Consider the following 17,958-nt stretch of genomic DNA (forward strand, 5'->3'; position numbering starts at 1 on the left):
TGTTAGGAATCCAACAAAACCCTCAGGCTAAACAGTCAGTTGTGGTGGCACACGCCAGTAGGATTTGCTGAAGGAGGTAGAGGCAGGAAGACCATGGGTCTGAGGCCAACCCAGGCTTCACTGTGGTTTTTATTTAGATTATTGAAAAATTTCATTTTCAGCATCATTTCAGCTTGTTTTTCTTCAGTAATTCTATCTCTTCATTGAATTCTGTTTTCGTACCTTGTACTGACTTCCTTGTTTTATTCCTGTTTTTCTTCTCTTGGAGCATATTTACATCTTATTTGAGGTGTTAAATGTGGTTGTAATCATTTCATTGAATTATTTGTCTGAGTTTTCCCCCGGTCATTTTCATTATCTGTTATTATTTGTGGTTAGTAACTTTTGGAAGAGTCAAGTTGTCCTGGTTTATTATGTTGTTCTTATTTCTTAGCTGGGAGTGAAGCAGTTGGGAAACTTTGTTGGTTGAGTGTTTCTTTATTTATTTATTTTTTCTTTTTCTTTTGGTTCAGGTTGCCTTTTTCTTCCACTAGAGCCACAGTGTTCAGGAAAGGACTAAGTCTTAGTAGTATGGTTGAGACGCAATTTTCCTCTGCAAATTGGTGCCGTGAGTTTCCAGGCTGCCTGGATGGGCCTGAGCAGGGGAAGCTGGGGTTCCCTGCTTAGCGCAAGAGCCTAGGTGGGCTTAGCTCCCAAAGCAAAATTACATCCTTTCCCTTAAAAAAAAAAAAAATCTAAGCCGGGCGGTGGTGGCGCAGGCCTTTAATCCCAGCACTCGGGAGGCAGAGGCAGGCGGATCGCTGTGAGTTCGAGGCCAGCCTGGTCTAGGACAGCCAAGGCTATACAGAGAGACCCTGTCTCGAAAAACCAAAAAAAAAAAAAAAAAAAAAAAAAAAAAAAAAAATCTAAAAACTGCTCCAATATTGGATCAGCAAAGGAGACACACTTGGTTAGAATTGACTCTAAGAAGTGATTATAGGTTTGATACAGTGAGATGAGTTCATAGATACAAAGGAGTAAGCCTTCTGAAGGCTCACTCATATACTGTTCATCTTTACAACTTATCAGTTAACACTGTGGCACTTATGCTTCCATTATATAGATGAGAAATTTAGTCAGATTATTCATCCATGTATGGTGAGCGAGATTATTCTTTCATCACATTCTTAGTGTAGGAATGAATGTAGTTCAGATGATATAATTAGTATGTAAGATTTTCAGAGGTCCTTAATTAGGATAAATATTATGAATAAATATTTTCTATGTTCTAACAAGGAAACCTGAAAAAGTACCCTGTAGGTGTCCCTTATGTTTCAGTTCTGTGAACTCCATGTGCACACGCACCCTGCATTCCAGAAGCACAAGTGGACTGCATGGGTGAACCGTTTCCTACTACCAGAGAACATAAGATTATATTTACCTCCATAACAGAAGGGAGGTAAACAAACTTGGCCCATAAAATGACCACAGATAACTTGTTTTTATGTCCAACCTCTTCTTGAGCAGGTGGCTGTCAGAGTCAGCTCGGTGGCTGATTGTGACCAACAAGCCCCAGAAGGGCTTAAAGGAACTTAGAAAAGTTGCACACATAAATGGAATAAAGGATTCTGGAGACATCCTAACCATGGAGGTGAGCATGATGGGACTTGGTTACGACACAAAGGAAACACAAGCTTGATACATACATGTCTAGATGTCAAGATGCAATATATATATATATATATATATATTTCTTTCAAAAAGGACTAAAACATGTGTCTTTCTTCCTTTTGCTTATTGAGTTTAGCTTGTAAAAATGTATCCATAGGATTTTATTCATTTTAAAACTTTTTCCTTAGCATATACTAATTATACATAACAATGAGTCTTATAACATTTTCACATATGTATATTATATATTTTGTCATATTTATCACTCATTGCTTTTGTTCTTCTCTCACTCCCACTGGTTCCCTTCCTCTTCTTACATGGCCCCTATGGACTTCCATATCTTTTTTTGAGTGTGAAGCAAAAAGTTTAATTAGGGTTAGCAACAGAAACGTGAATGAGAGGCTAGTTACAGAATGGTGGACAACTCATAGTGGTTATTAAATGGAAGAAAATGTCTTTCCTCTCCCAGAAATCAATCATTAACTGACTATTAATCTTCAGGAGCAGTAGGCCTTTATGACCCCTTCCATCTACCAAGGGTCAGTAAGTCCTGAAGAATGGAAAGGCCTCAACAAGCCTCTCTACTTTCTTTGATGAAATGTTGACTGGACCATCTGGGCGGGTCTTGTGTAGGTAACCAGGATAGCTAAGAGTTTAAGTGTACAATGGCTACATAAAGCCTTGAAGACACAATTATATGTGCTGGGCCACTTCTGGTTCTCAAGCCCCTCATGTTGTTCCTTGAGCCTTGAAAGGGGTAATATAGATGCCCACTTTAGGGATGAGCACTCAACAGTCACTTGTTTTCAGCACTTTTATTTACCAGTTCTGAATTTTCAGTATCTGTACCCACTGTAAAAATAAACCTATCTAACCATAACTGACACCAGCAGTACTCTATGGACACAAAGATTTAGATTAGAGCAATTCAATTGGCACATCATGTCCAAACAACAAAACAACCTCCCAAGCAGCATGAGTAGCTTTTCTATTGCCATGACAAAAACACCACGACCAGTTCACCTTATAAAAGAAAGCATTTAATTTGGAAGCTTACAGTTCCAGAGGGTTAGAGTCTAAGGTGAGGAGCAGGCAGCAAGCAAGCATGGTACTGGATCAGTAGATGAGAGGTTATTTCTATCTATAAGCATAAAGGGACACAGACACAGAGACACAGACACACACACACACACACACACACACACACACACACACACACAGAGAGAGACAGAGAGACAGAGAGAGAGAGAGAGAGAGAGAAAGAGATGGGGAAGACACACACACACACACACACACACACACACAGACAGACACAGACACACACACACACACACACACACACACACACATACACACACACACACACACACACAAAGAGATGGGGAAGACACACACATGGAGAAAAAGCTTGAATCCTCAAAGCTCACCCCAGTGACACATCTCCTCCAACAAGACCACACCTCCTGATACCTCCCAGGTAGTTCCACAAAGTAGGTGCCAAACATTCTATATCTGGGCCTATGGGAACTATACTTATTCGGACTAGCACACTGTCCCCACTAGAGTCTATGTTGTGCACAACTAGGGTTTTTCACCTAGGCTTGATGTATCAAATACAAGTTATCGCTTGTTGTACCTACAGGCCTCAATGCCAATCAGAAAGTCAATTGTTAACCCCATGGCAGTGATGCCAACGTTGCACAAGCAGACGCACCTTCTCTGGCATGTTACAGTGTGACATAAGTGTTTACAGCGGAGTAAACTGCTGGTGAAAATCCTTCTGCAGCAACCCGCATAGCACGTTCCAGGGCTGTGAAAAGCTAGCTAGTAGGGAGGAAGCTTTCAGCTCAGTCGTAGCTTGATTTCTCTATATCCCGCCAGCAAAACATGTGATATGTTTAGCAATATATTCGTATTACAGTTCTGGTAGGAAACCGTCAGCCATGGTATGATCCACTTGGCGAGATTGAGAATCACTGAGGACAGAAGCCTCCGGGCGCGCCTGTGATATGTACGTTAGCTTAGTTTCTGAGCATCACCGTGAAGGGTCACCTTGATTTAGGTGAAACCAGAGGACTACCTTAAAAAGGGCAGCACTATCCTCTGGGGTTGGTCTCTGGACAAGATCAAAAGACGGAAACTACTAAATAAAGTGTAACAGTTACTTTTTGTTGTTGTGATAAAGAGTTTGTTTGCCTTATGGTTCCAGAGGAAGGGTCCATAATGATGGGGGAGGCATGGCAGCAGGAAGCAGAGAGAACGAACGGGAAGTGGGGTGAGGCAATAAATATCCAAAGCCTACCTTCAGGGATGCACCTCCTTCAGCAAGGATTCACCTCCTAAAGGTTGGATAGCCTCCCCAAATAGCACCATCAACTGAGGATCAAGTGTTCAGATATAAGAGCCTATGGTGGACATTTCTCATCGAAATCACCACATTTCTACTCTCAGGACCCTATTGGCTCATAGACACATCATAATGTAAAATGCATTTAGCCCAACTTGAAAAGTCCTCATAGTCTTTCACAGTCTCAATACTGCTCAAAAGTCTAAAGCATTGAAGAGAATTTATTCTGTAGGTTTTTCTAACTCAGCTAGTTCCCAGATAATTGAGACAGAGTCCTATTGATTTATTTAACAAGCTTAAGCACAGTAACCTGGCAAGTACAATTTATACTAACTTTCTAAGCTAGTCTGGCTACTTCCCAGTCACACATTCAGTGCATGTGAGAATGCACTAGCCTGGACTGCAACCAGATTTTGAGGACCAGGATTTAGGATCTAAATACACAGAGCACCAGACCAACACTAAAGTACAAAGTCTCCTCTGAGTCTAAAGAAAATCTCTTAACTGTGGCTTACTATAAAATAAAATAAATAAAATAAAAACAAGTTACATTACTTCCAACATACAATGGCACAGAATATACATTCCAATTCCAAGTGGAAGGAGTAGGAACACAGTGAGGAAACATGGCCAAAGCAAGACCAAAATCCAGCAGGACAGACACCAAATCCTGTAGCTCCATGTCCAGTGTCTAGATCTTTAGTTTCACAGGCTTAGATTGATACTATGCTTCCAGATTTGCTGCCTGCAACATACATCTCTTTCAGGCTTATTCATCTCTTCTTGGCAGATGTTTCACAGCTCTGGTACCTTTCACATCTTAAGAGTTCCCACTGAAACCCAGGCTTCCCTTTCATGGCTTCATACAATGGACTACAAAGGCCTCCTAGACGCTGAGGAACTTCTTGCAGTGAGTCCAGCACTAGCATACATTTGGCTGGCCCTGGTAACTCTCTGAAACTGTGGAGGAAGAATCTGTGACCTCCTCAATGCTTGAGTTTTTAATGGCTCCAAAGCTAGTATCACATGCATGACCCTACCAAATTGGGTTGTGCCAGCTTGGGATGGACATTGGCCCACTTCTACTACCGTGGCCTTTTATGTTTAAACTGTGTCTTCTTTCTTAGATTTTCCCTTTCTACAAACTGGAAGCCTAGATGGTGGGGTCTTGCTTTTCAACACATTTCCCATCTTTCCAATGAAGAGTGAGAAGCCTTTTCTTAATGGCTTCAACCTCCTTTTAAGCACATGCCTTGATTGCAGATAATCCTAGTGATTTTATGTTTTATTTTGCAAGCTTTACATTTTGCATTTATTTCTGTTCCACTTTTTTTTTTTTTACTGTAGACCTGCATAGGAGGTTTTAGTAATATAACCACACCACAGATTCAATGTTTTTTTTTTTTGTCTTGAAATTTTCTTTGCCAAATAAATTAGTCTATTTCCTGTTAATTTAGTCCAGTGGTTCTTAACCTTCCTCAGGCTACGACTCTTTAATACAGCTACTCATTTTGTGGCGACCCCCAACCAAAAATATTTTTGTTGCTACTTTATAACTTTGCTACTGTTATGAATCACAATGTAAGTATCAGTGTTTTTTTTTTTAATGGTCTTAGGCTAACAAGTTGAGAACCGCTGATTTAGTCTCATGTAAATTCTCTGGATATGACCAGAAAACAGCTACAGACTCCTAGGAGCCTTCCCTGCCCCAGAGATGGCCTACTCACAGATTTCTGTTATCTCTCCAGGTTCTTCTCCTTGCCCCCCGCCCACCTGATCCCCACTCCTGTTATCCTCCCCACCCATCTGCCAGCCAGTCCCCTCCCTCCATCTACTTTGGATGTCTATTGTGTTTTCTGTTCTGAATGACATCCAAGCATCTTCCCTTGGGTTCTCCCTGGCTTCTTTGGGTTTGTGGATTATAGCATGGTTATCCTGTACATTATGGCTAATGTCCACTTATAAGTGAATACCTACCAAAATGTGCCTTTCTGGGTGTGGGTTACCAAAACAACTCTGAGATTCCATTTTACACCTATCAAAATGGCTAAGATCTAAAACTCAAATGACTGTGCACGAGAGGATGCAGAGCAAGGGGAACACACTCCTTCGTTGCTGGTGGTAGTGCAAACTCGTACAACCACTGTGGAAATCAATCTGGAGGTTTCTCAGAAAACTGGAACTAGGTCTACCTCAAGACCCAGCTATACCACTCCTGGGCATATACCCGAAAGATGCTCCACCATACCACAAGGAACACTTGCTCAACTATGTTCATTGAAACCTTATTTGTGATATCCAGAATCTGGAAACAACCTAGATGTCCTTCAACCAAAGAATGGATAAAGACGCTGCGGTACATTCTCACAATGGAATACTACTCAGCTATTAAAAACAAGGAAATCATGAAATTTGCAGGCAAACGGATGGAACTAGAAAAGATCATCCTGAGTGAGAGCCTGTATCTTTAACTGCAAGCAACAAGCAGAGTGCCATCTAAAAGTAGGGTGAGGCTGTGGCTCTCAAAGCCATTTCACCTTCTAAACAGCGCCACCTACTGGTACCAAGCGTCCACATACCTGAGCCTACGGGAAGCGGTTCTCAGTCAGACATCTAGAAGAGACCATGATCTAAATGAGTCTTAACTTGTCTTTTTTTCTCTCTAATTTGCATCTCTCCCCTACACCCTGCCTTCAATGCTCGGAGTCCACCTATACTTCCTTACTTAACATATCCTCACTGCAGAAATCACTTGGATTTTTTTTTTTTTTTTTTTTTTTTTTTTTTTTTTTTTTTTTTTTTAGCTCTCTTGGTTTTGTAAGACCCGCGGAAGGATCCTACTACCGGGAGGTCCCAATTGAGAGAGAGACACAGAGACCGGCTAGATGCAAAAGCAAGAGGTTTTATTGATCCAGCTGGGGTCGACCTGCACTCTGAGAAGAGGCGACCCTGAACAAATTTGGCGGGCTTTTGCACATTCATAACCCGGCAACTTGAGTAACCACAGTTAAAACACTTCAGGATTGGCAGAACAAAGTAGACCTTTAAACTGATTGGTAAAGTCAGAACAGTCGAGGGCTACCATATATTTTGGATTTGGGACTTCCCGCCTTGACAGGTGGCCAGGGTCCTTAACATTTGTGGTTTTTCCTGGTAGGGGGGAGCAACCCTAGTTCCCTGGTAGGGAGAGGCGGCTATGACATTTTGTAACAGTGGAATTTTACAAGCTTCTGGCTTGCTCATCTCAAAATGGAGTTACTGAAACCTTGCCAGGCTTCTTTAGTTTCACATTTCTTGCATGTTTATAGCTGACACTGTTTCTTTGATGTTTATGTTTTTCACTGGACAGAAATAGTAACTGCTGATTAAGGTCTCTGCAGGTGGCCCGTGTACCCACCGTGTCCATCATTTTGTGACAATAAACAGTTCATTAATGCTGTTGTTGAAGGTTGTGAGAACCACCATGAAAGAGGAGCTGGAGGCCTCGCAGACAAAACCTTCCCTGTGGGACTTGTTCCGTACCCCCCACCCTGCGCAAGCGGATATGTCTCCTGTCCCTTCTGAGGTAGGCTTCACACAGCGCCCAGTAAAATAGCTTGAAGATACAATTTTCTCACTGATGCATTTGGAGATTAAAAAAAAATGGTGAATTTCTGGAGTTGGAGGTAGTCAAAAGGCTTTGAATATAGGAACACAGACTAATTGTACTTTGAGGGGTGTTATTCATCCAACCACTTACTGGACTCATCACCAGAGACTGACACTGAGAAGCCCAGTCATGGTACAAACTCGGACATCTGTTCATCTGTTTCAATTTCAAAGGAGATACAAATTTCAAAATTAAGGTACATAAATGTACATTTTTTTTTCTTTTCGAGACAGGGTTTCTCTGTGTAGCCTTGGCTGTTCTAGACTCACTTTGTAGACCAGGCTGGCCTCGAACTCACAGTGATCCACCTGCCTTTGCTTCCCGAGTGCTGGGATTAAAGGTGTGCGCCACCACGCCTGGCCCTCCTGTTAATTCATAACACCCTGGTCTACCTGGCCAGAGTGGTTTACATACTAAGAGCATTTTTTTTTATTGAGGAGGAGACAAGTGCCTTCTTTCTTGGCAGTCAGAAGGTCAAGAGCTCTCTGGTTTTGTAGGACAGTCGAGGAGGCTAGAGAGATGAGCTGTTTCAGGAGCAATAGTAGAGCCAAGGTTAATTTCTGGATGGAATCAGCCAGCTGCGTGGGGATCTGCTGGCGTAGATATAGACTGTGGGCAGATGGTAGCATTAAAAAGCCTAGAGTGTTCTTTACACATATTTGAGGCTTTCAACCATTCGTCACAGTCAGTGCCCCAAGACCAGTGGAAGGAAAGGACTCACCCTTAGGAGTAGCTGGTAGGCAGGAGACCTTAACCCTTTGAGCAGTACTCATCAGACAAGGGATCTGGAGCCAGTCTGAACTATGGCAGATGGTGCCCAGTCATGACTCCCTGAAGCTCACATGAGTGTTTTAAAGTCGACAAGAAGAGGTCAGTAGTACCACTGCCCATTTTAATCTGCATTGAAGCCCCCACTGCAGGGAAAGCAGGTAATAAGTGTCTGCAAACAGCTCGAGCAGGTGCATTCTTTGGAGTCATAACAAAAGAATAAAGCCTGGAAACTATCAGCATAAATAGAAGCTTCCTGGCAGGAAGGAAGACAAAGAGGAGGAAGAGCTTGAGGTGATTCTGGGAAGAAATGTGAGCTCTCTTTCCTCTGCCCTATTGTCCTCGGATCACCATCTGAGGGGGACCAGACAGATATAGGTTGAAGAACAGAGGTGTCTCCAGCACACACAAAAAAGTACTTTATAAACTCTATATTTAGAAAAGAAAACACCCAAAGGAAATTTTCTAAAAATTGAGCATATGACCATGATAATTTTAATTATTTAAAAAAAAAGTTTTAGTAACCAGCACTTGTAACTGTTACCGAGACTAGATTAACATATCTTATCAAAATCTAATTGCTTAATATGTTAAACTTTTAATTTTCAAGTTTTAATGTCATATGTATTAACTTTAAGTCTCATTTTTACAAACCTTGAAGTACTTTTTCATACCTTTCTAACTTGCATAAACATTGAGTAATTTGTCATGAGACATGGGCGTTTGATTATTGAAAGTAGTCATTGAAAAGGCAAGTTTTGCCAAGTGTGATGGCACATGCCTTTAATTCCAGCACATGGGAGGCAGAGGCAGGGGGATCTCTGTGAGTTCAAGGCCAGCCTGGTCTACGAAGTGAGTTCAGGACAGCCAAGGCTAACACAGAGAAACCCTGTCTCAAAAAACAAAACAAAACAAAACAAAAAAGAAAGGGCAAGTTTTTTCTTTTTTATTTATTCTTCTCTCATATATCACATGCTGACTGCATTTCCCCCTTCCCCTCTCCTCCAGCACCGTCCCTCCCAACTCTCTCTTTCTTCAGATCCACTCTTTCTTTGGTTTCCTTCAGAAAAGAGCAGGCCTCTTCATGAGTATCAACCAAACATGGGGTAACAAGTTACAGCAAGACTAGGCACATCCACTTATATCAAGGTTGGACAAGGCAACCCAGTAGGAGAAAAAGGGTCCCAAAAGTAGGCAAAAGAATCAGAGACAGTCCCACGTCCATTGTTAGAAGAACCACAAGCTACAGAACCGTAACTTATGTGCAGAGGACCGAGGTCAGACCTATACAGGCTCCTTGACTGTCAGTTCAGTCTCTGTGAGCCGTGGTTAGCTGATTCTGTGGGCAGTGGTCCTGTAGTGTCCTTGACTCCTCTGACTCCCAAAATCCTCTTCTTTTTCTGTAGGAGTTCCCGGGCTCCAGAAAAGGCAAATCTATTAAAAATCATCATTGAAGTATAAGGGAATAGTAAAAAGAAAAATTTAAGTCAGGAACAACAGGCTGGCTTGTGAGTTTGCCTTGTTCGGTTGAAAGCCTGCTAAGCTATAAGAAAAAGGAAGGCCTGAATTTTACACTTGAAACAGTTATCAATGTAATAGTATTTTCTATTTTATAACCATCTTATTCCGGCAGGTAATTGAGCCTCAGTTTTGAAGCTCGGGTAATTTAAACTTTTCTTTAGAGCTCTTAGATTTATCTCATCAGTAAGCAACATGTCCACCTTTTATACCCAAAGTTATCGTAAAGTGAGAATGTTTTAAAGGTGAAAGCAGACTTTTAAACTTTGGCCAGATGAAGCACCAAAGAGACTGTATCTGTCAAAGCACCTCTGTTTTCCCCCCATGACGGGCACAATTTATACATTTGATATGAAGTAGAAAAATATACTCAGCTTGTATTTAAAAGAAAGCTAAACCACAGGGGCCTGGTCTAGCTCAGAGGCTAGGAGGAGAAGGAAAATTCAGGAAGGGGTTGGATGCAAGAAAAAGAAAAGCATAATTTAGGCATGATAATCCCTGCCCAACAGGAGGGTTGGAAATTAGGCATAAGAATGGAGGAGTGAGTGATCAGGTGGCCCCAGAGAACAGAGGGGAGACCTAGATAGCAGGCCTAGGCTGGAGGGTCTGGCCATCAGCACCTACCACAGAGCCCTGAGGAAGATAAGTTTTACCAGAGCAAGCAAGAAGTATAGACCAAGTGGCCTCTGTATAAATTAAAAATGATGGAGACTTAGCCTAGGCTCCTTCATGATAATCTTGAGAGCTTTGTTGAGGCAGAAGTCTCAGGGAAGCCTCAGTCTTTGGATGCCAGGCCCAGAAGATCTGAGAGATTTTCCTGTGGAGGAGGAACTTGGATGGGGGACTGATTTACCTTGGCGAGACAGGATGGTGCAATCACTATACAGTGTCCTGCCTATCCAAAGTCCAGGCAAGGCGTGGGGTAGTTCCTTGTCCGGAGGCCAGTGTTGCCGTACTTGAAGCAATTCCCAGGTCGAGTCTATTGTTGTCCTATCTTCTTTGATGGAGGCCTCAGGGATGCTGTTAAAAGCTAGTATTTGTGTCTGTCACAGGAAGCCTTTTACTCCTCTTCCTCCTCCCTTCCATTAAACATCGTAGGTGCCACGTTCAGCAGATCTCTCTGAGAAGTTTAAGGGGCATCTTAAAGTAGTATCTGATTTGACATGAACAAACTTTAATTGTTTTCAGTTACTTGCTTTAGACTTAACTTTGACAACATACACAGAAGGCTAAAGCTTGTCCCTATAAATGTTACACTTGTACTTAGCATGACTAAAAACACAGTTTTGAGTATATTAAATAATTTAATCATTTATAAGCTGACTGACCAGTACTTTGACTTGCATGTCTTAATTATATTTAATAGTTTACAAATCAGTAAATTTTATAAGATTCAGATTTATAATTTTTATTTCTGTTAAGCTTGAACCTTAAAATTAATACTTTTTAACTGAAGATGCTTTAATATCAAAATAAAATTTCAACCATAAATACAATCTCATTTTTCTGATACTTTCATAGTGTACTTTTATAAAATATCACAGTTTCTTGTATGACTCAATTTATTTAAATAAGCTGAGTGGTGGTGGCATGCACGTTTAAAACAAGCACTTGGGAGGTAGACGCAGGCAGATCTTTGTAAGTTTGAGGCCACACTGGTCTACAAAATGAGTTCCAGGACAGCCAAGGCCATGCAGTGAAATCTTGTCTTAAAAAACCAAACTAAACCAAACCAAACCAAACCAAAAAAACCCCACAAAAATCCAAAACAAAAACAAAAACCCAACAACCCACCACCAATAACGAAAAACCACTCCCAACTCAATTTATTCAAATAGTGAAAGCCTAACACAAAGGTACAAGTGGCTAGAAGTATCTTTAAGGTAGAAGTAGTTAGACATATATCTTTTTTTAATGTAGTATTTTTCTTTTTTCCTTTATTATTATTTAATTTTTTTGTATTATATGTAAATACAATAAACTACATACAGCAAGAAGAATCACAAAATAACCAGGAATTATAACAATGTTACATTCATAATGTTTTGGCTATTTGAACTTGGCAAACTTGAAGAAAATATCTTTCCTATCTTGGTGGGTCTAAAATTCTGAATGTAAATCAATATCTATCATATCTATCATATCTCATCTCTATCAACTTAAAGCATCTATCTAGACCTAAAAACATCTTAACCTTTAATCAATTAAGCTTAATTGTAAAACTAAACTATCTGGTCTTCAACTCCATCAGAGACCTGAGAAGGAATAAAAATTAATTACCTGAGTAAACCAGAAGTGTAGGTTAGCAGCTTCCAAAATGAAAAAAATGACAGAGACGGTTTGCTGCCTGAACAGTCACCCATAGTCATCTTCAGCCGTCTAGCCCAATATATCTGACAGACATATTTGTGAGGCAGGAATTATTGAAGACTTGCCTACCCTGTCTTGGCAGAGTTTGATCGGCATCCAAGCTTGCCCATTTTTAGGCAGAATTTTGTCTGTGGTAGAAACCAGGACATTTTGCCCAGTGGCTTGTTTGCCACATTTGAAGCTGTCTCCATAAAGGCAGTTTGTGTTAACCTGAGTAGAACTTAGGAAGACATAGGTTTAAATTTGTTCCTGTTAGCTGAATGAACTTTTATAACCTTTGGAAACTATAAATCTTAATTATAAAACATATATGTTAGTAAGTCCTATTTTATTTTATTTTATTTATTTATTTTTTCGAGACAGGGTTTCTCTGTGTAGCCTTGGCTGTCCTAGACTCGCTTTGTAGACCAGGCTGGCCTCGAACTCACAGCGATCCTCCTGCCTCTGCTTCCCGAGTGCTGGGATTAAAGGCGTGCACCATCATGCCCGGCCTTAGTAAGTCCTATTTTAAATAAACAAGAGTTTAATCCATGATACACATATAGTATGCTGTAGCAAATTAAGATGATTTATGTATGTATGTCTTAGCTATCAGCTCTGTTACAAAATTTAAATTACCCTTTTGTTACAGAGTTAAGCCATACCCAGTGAACTTACAAATCTGAGATAAAGTTTTAATTTTAGCAAAAGTTTCAAAGATAGTAAAACCAAGGGGAAGAAAAGAGGGCGCGTAATTCAGAATCTACAATTACACTTGCCATCTGTAGCCTCTATTGGAGATACTTTACCTCTTAGCTGTTCTCAAACACATAGTGTCTTTTTCCTGGGATGTTCTGTTTTACTCTTCTGTTGTAAACTGAGGTGGCCAGGCTGACCCAGGACAGATGTGTTGGAGGAAAGTTTAAAACAAACAGACTTGGGTCTAAAGCAGGCGAAATCCCAATGCCAGAGCTGGCTTATTAGTAGGGTAAAAAAGTATGCGACAGAATTCCAACATTATCCAAACCCCAAAGACATTTGAGTATCTTTAAGACTGAATTCAGTCCCCAGAGGGAGGTACAACAGCAGAGAGCACTGAAGTCTTAGAGGTGAGGGACTCTCTTGAGCGGAGCTTAAAGAAAGCGTAGAGATAAAGGAGTTTCAATAACTTGCTCCTGCTGTGGCAGAAATTGTTACACTCTGGGTGATTTGGAAGTTGAATGCATCATTGTCTAACCTTTGAGATGGACTTTCTAGTTTTCAGTAAAAACAAGCCACTAAGACCCAATAAAGATCTCTGAGTCTGTAGCGGGAAGGAGGCTTGAGAAGGCAGGCAAGCGGAGTGTGAAATGTGGCCCAGGGTGAGAAGATCCTATGGTTGACGAGATGATGGAGCGGTGAGGAGGGGGTGGCAGAAAAGGAATCACAGTACTGGGACAAAGAACAGACAGAAAGCAGTTAGGAAAAGTCTTTCCTTCCAAGTCCAGGCACTGGAAGCTGTAACTAGGAGATCTGCCAGAAGGAAGAGACCAACGGCATTCACAAGTGCAAGGAGGTGGGGACACCACATCATTAGGAGGCAGAAGAAGGCGGCAGTGAACTGGTGGAGGGTTGGAGTGAGCGCCTCTGTGTGGAAACTTAATCCTGAGGGTATGCCGAAGAGGGCTGAAATTCAGCACGTGAACTCTCAGATTGCGAGAGACGGCTGTCTGTAACCAAGCGAAGGGTGCCAAGGAGGAAGAGAGAAACCGCCCGGTGTGCAGCAGGCTTTTGTAGCAGGCTTTAGTGAGCATGAAAGAAAATCTGAAGCTGTCCTGAGAGAAGGGCACTTGGCCCAGTCTGTGAGGAGAGGTGAGTAGGCATGCAGGAGAGAGAAATGGTGAGAGAGATGGACTAAGAATCCGGAGTCAAAGATGGTGTATGACAGGCAAGTGATCGGTACCATGGAAGAGCCCAGTTGGCAGTTTTTGCCTCAGTTAAAGGAGGGACTGATTCCCCAAAGGCGTCTCTCATGGGTTTTGGCACCAAATGTAAGCAGGTGCAGCAAGAAACAACCAAACATGGCCATTTTCAGTGGACAGAAATAACAATTTAATAATATAATAATAAAAAAGTTAAGCTGCTGCAGACAGTAGAGGACAGCAGTAGTTGTAGAAGCTTATTGGGTTTTATGAGGGTGGATGGCAGGTGTGTGTGTGTGTGTGTGTGTGCGCGCGCGCGTGCGTGTTCAGAAGCTGGAACAGCCAGGTAGTTAGCATGGGGACTCTGAGAGAGAGAGAGAGAGAGAGAGAGAGAGAGAGAGAGAGAGAGAGAGAGAGAGAGAGAGAGAGAGAGAGAGACGAGAGAGACACGAGGTGCCGCCAGTTGCAGTTAGGAGCATCCAGCCAGCTGTTGAAGGCTTCTGAGAAACGCCTCAGGTTTCTATTTTCTAGAAAAACCCAGCTCAGATGGAAATCAAGTCATCACCATCCACACTGCCACTTTGGGGACCTAACAAATGTAGCTACACCTTGGTATTTTAACAACTGAAACTGCCTGCTTTGACATCAGCTCCAAACTCATGGTGTAAGTTTCTGTTCTTTACAGATTTGTGATATGGACGTCTGCGTTTGGCCTGCTGATCAGCTTCCAGTACCTGAGGACTAATGTCTTCCTATTGCAGTGCCTTTTTGGTGCAATAACCATTCCAGCCAATTTGCTTGGATTTTTTTTAGTGAATCACATGGGTCGTAGAACAAGTCAACTGTTTATCATACCCCTGCTTGGAATGTCCATTTTGGCCATAATATTTGTGCCTTACGGTAAGGAAAGGACACAGGAAGAGCAAAGAAATGATCTCTTTCCCTTTCCCCTGGGACTTTTAGGTCCACCTATAAAATCAGAGCAGATGACATTCCCAGGATTTCTTGTAACTAATCTGGGCACTTAGGGCACATTATTTCATTAAGATGCTCAGGGAGGAGTCAAAAGTCAGTCATGTTTGGTTCTAGTAGATGAATGTTCGTTATATTCAAGATGCACATAGAAACTGGTGACGGTTATTCCCAAATTCTGTTATTCCATGTAGGACCTTTTAATCTGATGAAGAATGACCACAGAATATTGTTTTTCCCTCTGCCCCGCTCTGTTTCATTGCACAGTTCTAGTAACAACTTATTTCTGAGCTCTGAGCATCTACTTATGAGCCTCCTAATATAAGGTCACAAATATAACCCTCATTTTGGAAACTGATATCAAAAAAATGGGCATCACTTGTGCTGAAGTACATAAAAGTATGAATAGATTAAACATCAAGACTTTTAGAACTGACTCCACTGAATTCAATGGACTTAAATAATAAATAGCAGTACACAAGTTGTCATAACTCTTGAATGTCAGCAGTTAAAGTTTTTTTTTTCTTGCCCAACTGAAGGCTCAATGCCAAGTTTGAATCTTACATGACACTGAGTTGAGTAGAAAATGACTTTATGAAACTTTCCTTGAGTGGTTTCCAAAGTCTGATATTTTCCTAGCAGCAGTTCTTATGCTGGAGTCTTGAGACTCTATTTCAAACCACACCCATCTCCAGATTGCACCCCGTGGTAGGATTTCTATCTTCTCATGACATGATACTGTACTTCTGCACATCAATTGTGGACTTAAATTCCATGAGTAAATGAATGAGGGTATCATCTTTAGTCACTTCTCCATGATATTCCTACATCCTGCATGAGAAATTGTTGAGACACTGAGTAGAAAATATGAAAGTGAGCTCCTTTTGAAATCACCCAGTTTGGTTTTTGTTTGTTTGTTTGTTTGTTTTGCTTCTTAAGCAAGTATCAAGAGATTTAAGGTGCATGAGTCCAGGTGTTCAGAAGCTTTGATTCCCCCAGATTTATTCTTCAATTTATTAGCCACCAAGTAAATTCTACCTCTGTACCCTTTCCTTACACTATATTTTACACTTTTATTTGTCCCCAGGAAAGATGTTTTCCATTTGGCATTTGGGAAGTACAAAGTCTCAAAGCTCAAGATTTCATGACTGTCCTTGGTCTTCCTCTCTCTAGAAATGTGGATCCTACATTTGGTTTTGGCAACTTTGCGAGGAGCATTTTCTTCTAGCTCTGTTGGCATTAGTTTTATTTATGCAAGTGAGCTACTCCCCACCGTAATCAGGTACAAGACTCAAGGGTCGCTGTCAGCTTCAGAACAAACTTTTCTTAGTTCATTTACTCCTATACATTTTTTACATTTACTATGAATTAATTAATTAAAATGTTTGTGTGTCTGCATGTACCTTTATGATGGGTGCTTATGCAGGTGTGTGCTCATGTACCCACGGAGGTCAGAAGACAATGTTCAGAAGTTGATTCTCTTCTTCTGGTCTCTGGGATTGAAATAGAGTCACCAGGCTTGATGACAAGCATTTCCACCTGCTGAGTCATCTTGCTGGCTTCTTAGCTCATTTACTTTCATTGACTGGATAGTTATCTAAAACAATTAATTGTGACAATAACAACAAGCGTTTCTAAAGTTTCCTCAGAGTCACCTTTTGGTCGGTTAGTTATAGATTTAACAGCAATGTGCCACTAATTAAATCTCATACAATATTTGAAACCCAGAAAAGCAAAAGTCATGAGAAATAATCTATTTAAAAAAAACCCTTTAAAAATCAATTTTAAAAAGTTAGCATAAAGGGCCCACGCATGGTGGAACACACCTGCAGCCCCAGAACTCAGGAGGCAGAGGCAGGCAGATCTCTGTGAGTTTGAGGCTAGCTTGGTCTACAAAGCAAATGCAGGACAGCCAGGGCTCTGTTACATAGAGAAACCTTGACTTGAAAGGCCAAAAAAAAAAAAAAAAAAGTTAGCATAACGAATAATAGGTTTATTATACATTTTTACATCTACTCTGTTTTGGTTGCTCTGCCACTTTTGTCCCTCAAGTCCCCTTCTCCTAGTTATCTTCAGCTCGCTAATTACCACCCTCCTCCTTTTTCACACACACACACACACACACACACACACACACACACACACACACACACTACCCTTAAGATATTTTCTTTCATTTTCATTGTTCTCTTTCTATTTTCCTGTACTTCCACCCATGTATGTATGTATGTGTGTGTGTGTATATATATATATATAAAAGCTAAAATCTAGGATCTCTACATTAGAGAAAACATATTGTCTTTGTTCTTCTGTGTCTGGCTTTGTAAGTGATAAATGAGTGTTTTAATATTGTGATCGTGAGAAAATACACTATCAAATGAGACAGAAATGGGAAAAACAGAACCAAATTATCAATATTCTTATGTCTAAATTCACTGCTGATTTCTATTATTAATGTAGGATGCTAAGTTACAAATTTCAAATGTGCATCCTCATGCAGTTATTTCTACATTCTGTTTTGTGCTCTAAGGGCAACTGCTTTAGGCGTCACTGGAATTGCTGGTAGTGTTGGGTCAGCCCTGTCTCCTCTGATTATGATCCTCACCACATACAATGCCTCCTTGCCCTGGATCATCTATGGGGCCCTTCCCTTCCTTGCCTGTCTTGTTGTCCTTCTTCTTCCTGAGACCAAGAATCAGCCTCTGCCTGACTCCATCCAAGACGTGGAAGATGAGTAAGTACCAACCCGCCCCTTATGATGGAACCTGTGTGTTGTTAGTGGTCTGAGAGGAGGAAGGTGAAAC

General features: G+C 41.1%; 1 protein-coding gene across 1 annotated transcript in view; it reads left to right on the top strand.

The window, feature by feature from the left end:
• LOC311586158 (solute carrier family 22 member 19-like) overlaps window positions 1-17,958 on the top strand; it is a 35,697-nt gene that overhangs the window by 15,807 nt on the left and 1,932 nt on the right. The window contains 6 exon segments of the mRNA XM_084762097.1: window positions 1,507-1,630; window positions 7,446-7,475; window positions 7,477-7,562; window positions 14,868-15,082; window positions 16,328-16,436; window positions 17,685-17,888. Coding sequence (XP_084618223.1) covers window positions 1,507-1,630; window positions 7,446-7,475; window positions 7,477-7,562; window positions 14,868-15,082; window positions 16,328-16,436; window positions 17,685-17,888 — 768 coding nt within the window.

Source organism: Acomys minous, assembly GCF_964271855.1.
Source record: "Acomys minous genome assembly, chromosome: 2".
NCBI classification, from domain to species: domain Eukaryota; kingdom Metazoa; phylum Chordata; class Mammalia; order Rodentia; family Muridae; genus Acomys; species Acomys minous.